At 58.8% G+C, this 11,740-nt stretch overlaps 1 protein-coding gene across 3 annotated transcripts in view; it reads left to right on the top strand.

Moving 5' to 3' along the window:
* The first annotated feature begins 956 nt into the window (after positions 1–956).
* Cacna1h (calcium voltage-gated channel subunit alpha1 H) overlaps positions 957–11,740 on the top strand; it is a 65,072-nt gene continuing 54,288 nt past the window's right edge. For all 3 annotated transcript variants that reach the window (XM_045161318.1, XM_045161317.1, XM_045161320.1), the window contains exon 1: positions 957–1,276. In XM_045161318.1, coding sequence (XP_045017253.1) covers positions 972–1,276 — 305 coding nt within the window. In that variant the 5' untranslated portion in view covers positions 957–971. The remainder of the gene's footprint in view (positions 1,277–11,740) is intronic.

Raw genomic sequence — 11,740 nt, 5'->3', positions numbered from 1 at the left:
GGACGTTGGCGCCGCTGCCCCCGCCCCCCGCCCGAGCCTCGGCGCGAGCGCCCCCTGGTGCTACGCCCGCCCTTGCCACGGCGCTGAGGACCGGCCGGAGCTGATGGGGGGAACGCGCGGACCTCATACACCCAGCCCTGCATCTGGGACAGGTGGGGCACAGCGGAGGCGGGCATCTTCGGAGAGTGCGCGTGCTGGTGACCCCCACCTCCTCCCTCAAGTCCCCGCAGGTCGCCCCCGCCCCCCGCACGCCCGTCTCGGCCCCGCCCCCCGGCCCGCCCCGGCCCCGCCCCGCCGGCCGCCCCCAGCGCCCCGCCCCCCTGCGCCGCTCACTCCGAAGTTTCCAGCGCTGCTCGCGGACGGGCGCCTGGCTTGCTCCCCGCTCCCTCGCCGGTCCGAGCCCGCGCCCCCCTCCCCCGTCCCGGCCCGCGCCCCGGGTCCGCACCCGCCCCCCACCGTGCATTCAGCGGTTCCCCGCGCCCGGGACGCCGTGGCCACTGTCGGGCGTGCCGGGGCCGGAGCCGGGGCGGGAGCCGGCGCCGGGTGGGCTGGGGGCGCAGGCAGGAGTGGCGGCGCTGACCCGAAGCCGGACGCTGGGCTGGGTCCGCGGTGACCTCGCCGCCCGGGCGATGCCCGTGGGGGCCGCTGGAGCGAGGTGAGACGCGGACGAGGACGCGCGCCCGGGACCCTGTCAACTTGGACACCCCGGGCGTGGACACCCCTCGGGGCCCCCGCAGCCCTTCGCCTGGGTCGTGGGGGTGGGGCTGCCAGCATCCGCCGGAGGGCGGGCGGGCGGGAGGGAGGGGACGGGCGGGGGCGGGGGGCGCATTTGTCTCTAATAAGGAGAGACAAAGACATCCCGGCGGCGGCGGCTGTTCCCGCAGCTCCGCCGTGCCGGAGGCGGGGGCGTCGTTCCTGGGCCCGGGTCACCGCTTGTCCTCTCTCCGCAGGTGTTGCCCCCCACCACCACCATGACCGAGGGCGCGCAGGCTGCCGAGGAAGTCCGGGTGCCCCTGGGCGCTTCGCCCTCGGGCCCGGCGGCAGCGGCGGCGGAGAGGGTTTCCCCGGCGAGTCCTGGGGCGACGGGACGCGAGGAGGAGCGGGGATCCGGTCCCAGCGTGTCTCCCCCCGAGAGCCCGGCGGCCGAGCGCGGCGCAGACCTGGGTGCCGACGAGGAACAGCCCGTCCCGTACCCCGCGCTAGCGGCCACGGTCTTCTTCTGCCTCGGGCAGACCACGCGGCCGCGCAGCTGGTGCCTCCGGTTGGTTTGTAACCCATATCCTTCCAGAGCTGGCGGGGCGCGGAGGGCTGGCTGGGGGCGCGGGACCCCTTCTGCATACGCACGGTGCGCCCCAGCTTGTGGGATCTGGGGCCGCCGGGTAGGGCCGCGGGAGCAGCGGTCTTCCCAGAGGTGTTGCGGGTGGGGGGAGGTGTCCGTTGGGGACGCCTTTCGGGACCTGCCCCGGGGATTGGGATCCAGAGCTGGCTTGACATGGACAGTATGGGAAGAATGGGCGAGGCGGCGGCTGCTGCTGCTGCTGCTGGTGGTGGAGGCGGTGGCGGTGGCGGCTTGAAGGGAAGAGGTGATAACTCCTCTGACCCTAGGGTGGAGGGCAGGACCGGGATCCCCTTGCTTAGTTTCTGAAGTTGGGCCTGTGGCTCGACCCTCCCTGGGGCCAGAGACACCTGAAGGGCTAGAGTAAGGAGAAAGTTTTACACCTGAGCCTTGCACTCCCGTGGGGGCTGTGTGATGGGCAGGGCTGGTTTCCTGGTGCTTGGCAGAGGAGAGGCAGTGACGTTGTTGGTTGGTTGAGAACTCGCTCTTCCAGGCTGAACTCTGTAACGAGGCTGATTTTAAGTCATGCGCAGCTGGGGGAAGGGGGCAGGGAGGCAGCTGGCACTATACAGGACCCCCTTCTCCACAGCCACTTGCCCTGAGAGGAGGATTGCCCCTCTGGCTACCAGGGCACGGACTTTCAGAGAAGGTTCCAGAACAGAGTTGGGCCAGTGCCAGAGGCATTTCTGAGATGCAGAAAGAGGCTAGTGGCACCTCAGCAGGTGCCTTTAGGGGACTGCCCTGACAGGCTCTTAGAAGAAGCTGAAAACCGTGTCTGGTGCTGGTTGGCCCTTCCAGCAGCCCCGCATCAGGATGGCAGGGCTGTGAGAGCTGCGTTCTGCTTCCTGGGCTCTGGGTAGGTGGAGGGCCTGGGGGGGGGGGGGGATTGACATGGGCCCATAAACTCTCCCCGTCAGAGTCGGAGACAGAGGCAAAATGAGCAATGTGTGTATATGTTTCTCTACCTTGTGTGTTTAACTGTATAAATATTAAATACAAAAGAGGAATCTGTACCAAAAAAAGTAATAAAGCCCGTGTTTCTCTTCTCTCCAATCCAAACACCGGGTGAGTCAGATTTTTCTCTGCTTGTAAAGGAGGCTGGTGGTCCCCAGGTCATAGCTGTGGCCTGCTCTGAGCCAGGGTGGGCTCCAGTGCCACCTTTCTCTTCTGTAGTGACTGTGGTGTCTGCAAGTGGTGGGTATTCTTGGGGTCCGTTTGCCCTCTGCAGGAGTGGGATGACCTTGCGGGGTGGCTGTCAGTTTGTCCCATTAACAGGACTCAGACTGGAAGTGACTGGACCACTTCTTTTTGGTAGAGAGTTGGGGGGGGGTGGACCACAGCAATTTCGCCATAAACCCTGGGGAGGGGATGGAGGCTGGCCCCATGCCAGTGACTGAGTTTGTCATTTCCAGGTCTGTACACACCAGCTAGGGGAAGAGCTGAGTGGGTCTGGACTTGCTCTTCTGACAGCCAGATCTGGCTTTGCTGTGCTGTCCCCTCACAGCTTGAGGAGACTGAGGCTGACCCTGGCGATCTGGGCTGTCATGTCCCCCAAGGACTTCTTACAAGGTTGTTTGTGTGACTGAGTGCAGGGAAGGTGGGGGGGGGAGTGGCTCACACAGGTGAGGCAAGCTTTCCATCATTGAGGGTTATGGGGCTGGCAGTGCCCCCTGGCCTGAGCCTTGTTGTTCGTCAGTAAATTTGGGTCCTGAGGGGGAAGATCCCCTTATTAGTCCCTGGAGACACTCTTGTGTTGCCACCCTTGAAAGAGGAGATTGGAAAGTGAGGAGTCCACTCAGCTGGAGAAGATAAGCTGGTCTGTCCCGGTAGGTGGGAGACTCCTGCCCTCAGGAGCAGCCATAGCTTTTAGTGCTCCTGGCTGTCCCCAGGAACCTTGTCATATCACCACCTTCCTTGCTGTGGCTACACAAGGCACAGTACAGTTTGATTCTGCCATCTCTCCCCCCCCCCAAAAAAAAGACCCACTGACTCTTGAGTATCCCCAAAGCAGAGAGCTGGCCTAGTACCTGAGCACCAGAATTGCTCGGTGTGGATGCGTTCTGTCTGTCCATGGAGTGGGCTCACCAGGACCCTGGCTACATGAGGATAGTTCTGACCCCCAACAGATGTCATGCTTTGGTGTGGGGTGTGCACCAGGGCCTCAGGGAGATCCTAAAATAAGCCACATGCCTGGACGAGCGAGGGATCGGCTTACTGGGGAAGCCCGTGTGGGCTGAGGCTTGCCGAGACTTCACATTCCTGGGAGCTGGGAGGGGTGGCTCTGTATGAGGCATGGGTGGTTAGTGTAGCCAGGGTTTTGCCAGGGACTGGGGGGTTCTTGTGATCAGAGGGTGTTTCCTGGGGCCAAAGTTCTCTTTCACAGCCATCATAGGTGGACACAGTGCCAGTAGGACTCTTTGTTCTTCCTTCAGAGGGTAAACTCCAGAGGGAGAGAAAGATTTGCTTGGGGAACCCGCATTCCAAGAAGTGGCTGCAGGCTGGCATTCCCAGCAGCTGCCCACCAACTGGAGCTGGGCTCCCATTGACTGTTAGAACATAGGTTGGGACCTTCTCCCAGGACCTTTTTAGAACCCTCCTTCCCCCACCGTGAATGGCTGAGACGCAGGTGTGACCCATCCCGGTCTTGCCTGGAGGGGGGGCTCCCATCCGAGTGGCAGAGGAACCTCCAAGGACGCTCTTTGTCCTTATTGATTTAGCCTGCTCTTTAAAAATACAATCGGGGATGGAACTTTCGGGGCGAGCGCTGTTTCTCCTACACAGGCTTATTTATAGAGGAGGGTGGGTGGGACCCGTGTGTTGTAGCCCGCTTGGCTGGGTTATGTTCTGCCCCTGCTCCCCCAGGCTTCTGACTTGGAGCTTGCCGGTGCAGCTGCTCCTGTCCCAGGGAGGGTGGGTGGGGCTCCCCAGGGATGCACAGACTAGACCGGAAGACCCGTCCATCCTATGGGAGCAAGGAAGGCTGGCTGTGGTGTCCAGGGTCTAGAAGGTGACCAGGGGCATTAGGGAGTGGGGATCTTTCAGACGATTCCCTTTAAGCTCTCTCAGCTAGGCACCGTAGCCCCATGTCAAGGTCAGAGTTAGGCCGAGTCTAGCCCGCCTTAGAAGCTCACACACGGGATGCTTGTTTGGCTAGATAGTGCTGAGGTCCTTGTGGCATCCTTTCAAAATCGATGCTTTAAGATGCCACGTTGCTCTGTGATGACTGCGAGCACTCAGGTTCCTAAGGCCGGCATGAGTGCTGCCCCCAGTGAGGACGCACAGGGAACTGGTGTGGGAGAGTCAATCCTTTAGTCTTCCTGTCTCCAAGACTGTCCGTTTTGGCAGTTTTAGGACATCCAAGCTGGCTTTCAGGATCATGTTGGTTGCTGGAAGTCACGGGCTCCTGGGTCTGAGCTCTGAGCCAGGGACAGTAATAGGGTGGGATCCAGTGGTGCTCCCTGACTCTGGAACCTCGCCATCCCTTGGGGGTTCTTAAAAAATTTTTTTTGTTCATTTATTTTAGAGTGACAGACAGACAGACAAAGAGGCAGAGCGAGAGAGAGAGAGAGAGAGAGAGAGAGAATGAGCACGCCAGGGCTTCCAGCCACTGCAAACGAACTCCAGACGCATGCACCTCCTTGTGCATCCGGCTAACATGGGTCCTGGAGAATCGAGCCTCGAACTGGGGTCCTTAGGCTTCACAGGCAAGCACATAACCACTAAGCCATCTCTACAGCTCCCCTTGGGGGTTCTTTAATAAGGGTTCCCAGGCCCTATACCCAAGGGGACACTCCCTCTATGTCCCCTACCTCCCCCGCACCTTGCTGTGCCTGTTTTCTTCCGATTCCTTCTGGCTGGCTGTTTTCTTGACATGGGAGGCTTGGGTTAGCTCAGCAGGGCCACAGCTGTCTCCTTGCATGACCAACACCAGGTTCCATTGCAGACCAGTACGCCACTCTCACCTGAGAAGAATACGGGATGAGGAAGCAGGTAAAAACTGGCTTACAGTGCTCTCTTGGAGCAGGCCCCTTGTTGGTCCTGTGTTCCAAGGGCCAGCTTCCCCACAGTCTCTGGAGCTGAGCATGTGGGTCACTGCCAGAGGATGTGTAGATAAGTTTGAGGTCACTGAAGCCACTGGCCAGCATCTTGGCATTCTGAGGGCTGCTTGCCTAGTGAGGGACCTGGGGTGTGTGTTAGTTCACACTGTGTGCCATGGTGAGGGACAGAGTGTCCCTGTCTTAGGGGCTCATTTAGAGGAGTGGAGGCAGCCTTACCCTAGAGTCAATGGGCTGGGGCAGAATCAGAAGGTGGTATTTCCACTAAGAGCTGTAAAGTGTGACAGAGGCAGCCCACACCTTCTGGATGGTGGGAAGTGACTTAGGTGGGCATCTCTCAGGGCAGGGTGGTCTGGAATTCTTTTCAAGTCTTACATACCCACATCAGGGAGACGACAATACCATACATCCACATGATGTCACCTCTCCCATCTCATCGTCCCCTCCTTGAAATCGGTGAGATGCCAGCAAGGCTGAGCACACCCTGAAGAGTGGCTGCACAGTGTACCTGGGCCTCAGTGCCCCTGAGGGAGAAGCAGCAGTGGGAGCTGGAGTCTAGGACAGGCCAGACCCACATCTGTAGCCCAGGGCCGGCCACGTCGCCGTGGCGTATTTGAAAAGGATTTGCCGCAAGCGGTCACGATCACTGTGTAAGGTGGGGATAGAATGACTATCCGAGTCTTGCTGAGGCCCTTGCCCACCTCACACTGAGGACCCTGCAGGTGTCCTCAAGCTCACCACTCTTGATGGTGGTGGCGCTCACTGGGCTTCACCTCTTCCTGTTTCTAATCGCCTCAGCTTGGGCTGAGCCCTTGGTGCCCCCTTCTGATAGGCGCACAGAGGATCCCGCCCATCAGCCACCTGGGGACATTGCGAGGCCCTGCCACGGGTTCCCATGTGCACCTCCCTAGATGGATTCTGGGAGCCCTTGTGTTATGGGGGAGCAATGAGGGGCTGGGTTCCTGCCACCAGCAGTCTTGGCTGCTTTCTTTAGCAAAGATCTCCCAACAGTACCTGCCCAGAGCCCAGCCAACCCTGTGAACTGTGCAGGTAGGGCCCTTTGGAGGGTGGAATGGGCTGATCTAGAGGCTTCTGGGGCCAGGCATCAGGTCTATGGGGGAGGGTTGCTGGGAGGCCTGTGCCATTATCCTGAGGTGGGTGGAAATTGTAGCTGATCTGAAGTGAAGGGGGGGGGTTCAGGAGAGGTGGTGTAAGGAATATATCCATGGGCCCCCAGAGCCTGCTTGTAAGGAGTGGGGCTATGAGGCAGTAGAGAACTGGGGTGTCAGAGGGGGGTGATAAGCTAGCCTGGGGCTAAGGGATGCAGTGTGCTCTCTGCTGGTGTTTGGGAGCCCTTCCTTAGGAAGGGAAAAGTGGTGGAACGCAGCCTTGTGGGAAAGTGTGGCAAGGCCAGGATGAAAGGTGCAGAGTATCACAGGGACAAAGATGGGATGGGGAGACAGTGGAGGAACTTCCAACATCTCGGTGGCCCATACCATATTGGAAGATTGGCTCCAGCAGACATCCCAGTTAGATAACCCAACTCCATGCCAGCCAAGGGAGCCACGGTGGCAGACAGGCTGTGGGTGCCTCTGTGGTCTGCAGAGCGCTCGGGGTGGTCCAGGTACTCCCTTTGCCTCCTAGTGGGCCTGGCTCCCAGAGCTGCTGGCAGATATCTGTCCAGGGTCAGGATGTGGAGGAATGCGGGGGATGGGGCAGCCTGTCAAACGGATGAATCCAGAGCAGCCAAGGCTGGTGGCCAAGTCCAAACCTCAGCCCTGAGCAGTCAAGGTCAGGCGCAAATGCAAATCCGTCACCTCTGTTTACGCAGATGTTGGCCTGTTGCTGAGCTGAGCCTGCTGGAGAAGGGGTTGCAGCTCTGGGGACCAGACTCGGGATGCTCTTCCTCTCCCTCATGAGCCCTTAGCTCGCTCTGCTCCCCTGGATGGTTGGTTCTGTCATAACTTGGAACATAACTGAATCACGTGGGCCCAGGTTGCATTTCCAAGCCTGAGATTAAAGACCAGCTACCATCCTGGGCAGAAACTAGGCATGGTGACAACCACACAGACACTGTTGTGGTGTAGGACCAGATCCTTGATTAGAGTGGTGGTCGAGGGCCCAGACAAGATACAGTTCCGGGGGCAGGGCCATAGCAAAGGAGACTGCTGGCTCTCGGCCCCCCTGCCCAGCTCAAGAAAGTTGGCAGCAGATCCAAACACCATCCCCAGAGCGCTGTACCCGCCCAAGGTAGCAGGCCCGCAGACTGCTCCCTGTTTCCTCAGGAAGGTCCTCATGGAGCAGACTTGAGCCACTGCTGTCATGTGGCCACTGCAGCTGGTGTCCCTGGCCTCTGGACCCACTGCAAGCCCTGCGGCAGGCAAGAGGAGGGCAACCACGGCCCAGCGGGGAGACGTTGGGTGGTGGTGATACTGTCACGGCCTACAGGGGTAAATAGCAGGGACAACTGGTAATGAATGCGCTGAATTAGGTGCCCTGGGCAGGGGCTGCCAGCTTCTGCTGGCTGCCAGGGTCCCTGGGCAGAGGAGCCCCAGGCAGGGGTGGGGGGTGGGAGGAGGTCAGCCAGGCCCAGCACAGTTTGATCTCGGTTGTGGGAGGAATTCAGAGTCCCGGAGGACCTTACTACATACATGCTGGTGTCCGGGTTCTCCCCGCTCCAGGCTTTGCTGCCATTGGGGGCTGGGCTGGCAAGATCCTCAGTGCTCCAAAAGTTCAGAATTGCCCTTGCAGTGAGGCATGTGTCACCACCTGGGGTGTCTAGGCTTGATGCAGACACACATATCCCTGGGCCCGTGCAGTCCCATCTTGCTTCTGACAGAGACCCCAGCTACGCCCTGGTTCTGCTGTGTTCAAGCAGATCTCCCCAACTCTTTGCTGATACATCTGGGGTGCTTCTGTGTGTGTTCAGGTGGGGTGACTGTGGCAGGAAGCTGGTTCTGAGAGTGTGTTAGAGAAGGGGAGTGAATGTTAACATGGCACTGGACCCCAGCCCCAGAGGGGAGGCAGGCCAGGCCTGAGGCAGGCAGCAGGGAAGGAGCTCAGCACCAGGGTGAGCTCTTCTCCTCGGAGGAGGGAGCCCCCCTCCCCTCACCCCTGTGCCGCATGGAACTGGGGGAAAGCTGAAGTCCACTATGGCCCAATCCTGGCAGCTCACAGGGATGCTCTTGGCAGGCATAGCAGCTCGCCTGCTCACTCTGTCCTCTTCCTCCCTCTGGGCTGTGCCAGCCCTGTCTCCGTCCTGTCCCCAGACCAGGCTGGCATAGCAGGAACAATGGTCCAGGGAAGGGGCTGCAGAAATCTCAGAGCTACTTGTCCCTTCCTCCCCACTTTGGTGAGGTCCTTCACTTTTGGTAAGGTGAGTTTCTTGGAGGGCAGACTGATGGCTGCACTAGTGGGAGGGGTCGTTTCTGGGCCTGTTGAGGCCCTGAGGACTGAGAGAACACACCCTGGTACTTGGGCTTCTCCTGCATCCAGACAGGAGTGACTGCCTTTGAGGAGCTAAAGTCCTGGGTCCTGTGGCTACAAAAGTGTTAGCAGCCTGGTTGACTGACCAGAGTCCATGTATGGAACCTGCCCATGTACCTTGGCTGTACCACCCACAGATGTCCTAGTTGGTCATGATCAGGGTGGATTCAGGGAGGCCTGGATGGAAGGGCACAATGGCCAGATGTAGGTCAGGAAGAGATGCTCTTGGCCTGGCCCATTGCATACACAGCCAGGGCAGTGAGTGCTCAGGATGAGCTCCTGTCCCCCCAGGGCTAGGGTCTGAGCTACACCCAACCCCCCCCCCCTCAGCCCCTTACCACAGCCAGTGTAGGACTGTGCACGGTAACGGGATGGTAGAGTTTCTTGGAGGGCAGAAGAACCTTTATGGTGAGCAGACTTGATGTCCCCTGCAGTCCAGGTGGCGGGTGAGGGGGTGTCACTACCCAGAAGCTGTAGTGCCTCTGTGGACAGGTCACCTTCTGGGCCTCAGTTTTCTTGTTTGTGCAGTGGGCCCACAGCTGAGCAGCAAGTGAGGCCATACGCTGTCCATAGTGAGCAACTTGTGTCAGTTGCAGGGCTGGGCTGGACACTGTCCCCTACAGAATCTGTGACCACCTCAAAATGTCAGAATGTGAGACTGCTCTAATTGGAAATGGAATCTTTTTATTTTTTGGTTTTACAAGATTGGGTCTTGTTCTGTAGCCTTGGCTGACCTGGAATTCACTGTGTAGTCTCAGGGTGGTCTTGAACTCTCTGTGATCCTCTTATCTCTGCCTCCCAAATGCTGGGATTAAATGTGTGTGCCATCATACCCAGCTAGAAATGGAATCTTGGTTTTTTTTTTTTTTCCCCTCTCGAGGTAGGGTCTCGCTCTAGCTCAGGCTGACCTGGAACTCACTATGTCATCTCAGGGTGGCCTTGAACTCATGGCAATCCTCCTACCTCTGCCTCCTGAGTGCTAGAATTAAAGGTGTGTGCCACCATGCCCAGGTAGAAATAGAATTTTTGTAGGTAGCTGTGACTAGTTGAGAATAGGCTGGGTTAGATGACCCCAAATCAAATGATGGGTGCCCCTGTGAGGACAGGCCAGGTCACGTGGTGACAGAGCAGAGACTGGAGCAGTATGGCCTCAGCCATAGATTGTCAAGGGCCACCACTGACACCAGGAGCTACAAAAGGCCAGGAACGGTGGTTCTCTAGAGGCTTGGAGACAAATATTCCTGCTGAGCCCTGCCCTGGGGACTTAGGGCTGGACCTCTAGGAGAGTCATTTTAAAGCTCTTGGCCTGTGGTGCTTAGTTACGGAGCCCCAGGATGCCAACCCAGCTGCTGTGACATGCCTGCCATCCCATGTGGCTGTGAGCATGGGTGCCTGTCACATACGCCTATTTGAACTCCCCCAGCGGCACAGGACCCCCTGGAGGGAAGAAGAGTGGCAGGGGCAGGAGCCTATGAGGGGCTAACGGGAGGGAGGCGCTGCTCAGAATCAATTAGATGCTTACCATGTCAGGATCCTAGATAAGGACCACCCGGGGTGAGGAGAAAATCAACTGTGAAACCAGTCATTGTGATGGCCTGGTCAGCCAAGGAGAACTCCCTGCTGTGGTCAGAGGATCCAGTGGGTAGCTCCTGTCTGTGCCTGGAGGTGGGAGGGGTCTCCAGGGGGGTCCCAGTGCTGTTCCCAGCCAGCCCCGAGTCGTCGGCCAGGGTCAACCCCACATGTGAGGCCTCGGGCACCCCGTCCAGGAGGGAGCTCTTAGGGTCCTATCAGGAGTACAGGGCCCTCACTCACTAAGAGAGCCTGCCCCATTAGCCTGTGGTCTTCAGGGGCTTTTCCACCACCTCTGAGGGAGACAGTGGGAATGGAGGCTGAGCCTGCTTGGCTCTGACCAGTGCTGGTGCTATGGTGTCCAAGGCCTTGGGGGGCTCCGAGCTCTAGCGCCTCTGTGTGTGCCCAGAGGAGCAAGCCCATCGTTTTCTTAGTGCTCATAAAGAAGGGTGCCGGCTGGGTGTGAAGGCATTTGCCTGTGAAGCCAAAGGACCCCAGTTCGGTTCCCCAGGACCCACATAAGCAAGATGTACACGGGGGTGCATGCGTCTGGAGTTCATTTGCAGTAGCTAGAGGTTCTGGTACACCCATTCTCTCTCTCTACTGCTTCCTTTCAAATAAATTAATTAAATTAAAAAAAAAAAAGAAGGGTGCTGACTATAGGCGTCTGGGGAGGAGCTGACTCTACTCTGAAGCTACCTTTGCTCTGGCCCTGGCTCAGAGAGGGCTGGCGAGAGCATCTCATGGCCCATGAGGCCTGTTCTGGGATTCCTGGGCTCTGATAAGGGATCTAGGGGCTACACTGAATGGCCATGGGGCTACTCAGGCTCCTTTCTGTCAGGGGCAGCCATCAGTCCTCCTGTATGGGAGTGGTCAGGCTGGAGGAATGGTTGATCAAGCAGTGGTGTGAAGGTACGGGGATGTGGATAGAGCAGTTGTGGCCAGGTGAGGTGGCAGATGGACTGTGGCCCTGTGGCCACCATGGAGCTGTCCTGGGTTGGTTGTGTGCTCCTCTGCCCATCTGGGCCTTCGAAGGTCTCCACAACCTCTTTGTTCTGTGCTCAGAGAGGTGAGGTAACCTGCAGGTTGAGGGCCTGCACGCGTCCCTGTATCCCGAGAAGCCAAGAGGCACCCCCTCGCCTCATGGCAGGGCCCAGAGTAACTGAGTAACGGTGTGAAGGAGTAGGGCGTGGCCCCCGCTGAGTGTCTTCTGGTTGGCTGTGATGGGGACCAGGGACCCTGTGATAGGAGAGGACAGGAGGGTGTCTACCACTGTCCATAGGCTAGGAGTTCT

This window comes from Jaculus jaculus, chromosome 11 (assembly GCF_020740685.1).
Source record: "Jaculus jaculus isolate mJacJac1 chromosome 11, mJacJac1.mat.Y.cur, whole genome shotgun sequence".
NCBI lineage: Eukaryota > Metazoa > Chordata > Mammalia > Rodentia > Dipodidae > Jaculus > Jaculus jaculus.
The sequence above is the reverse complement of the archived record's forward strand: the minus strand, read 5'-3'. Positions and strand labels throughout refer to the sequence as shown.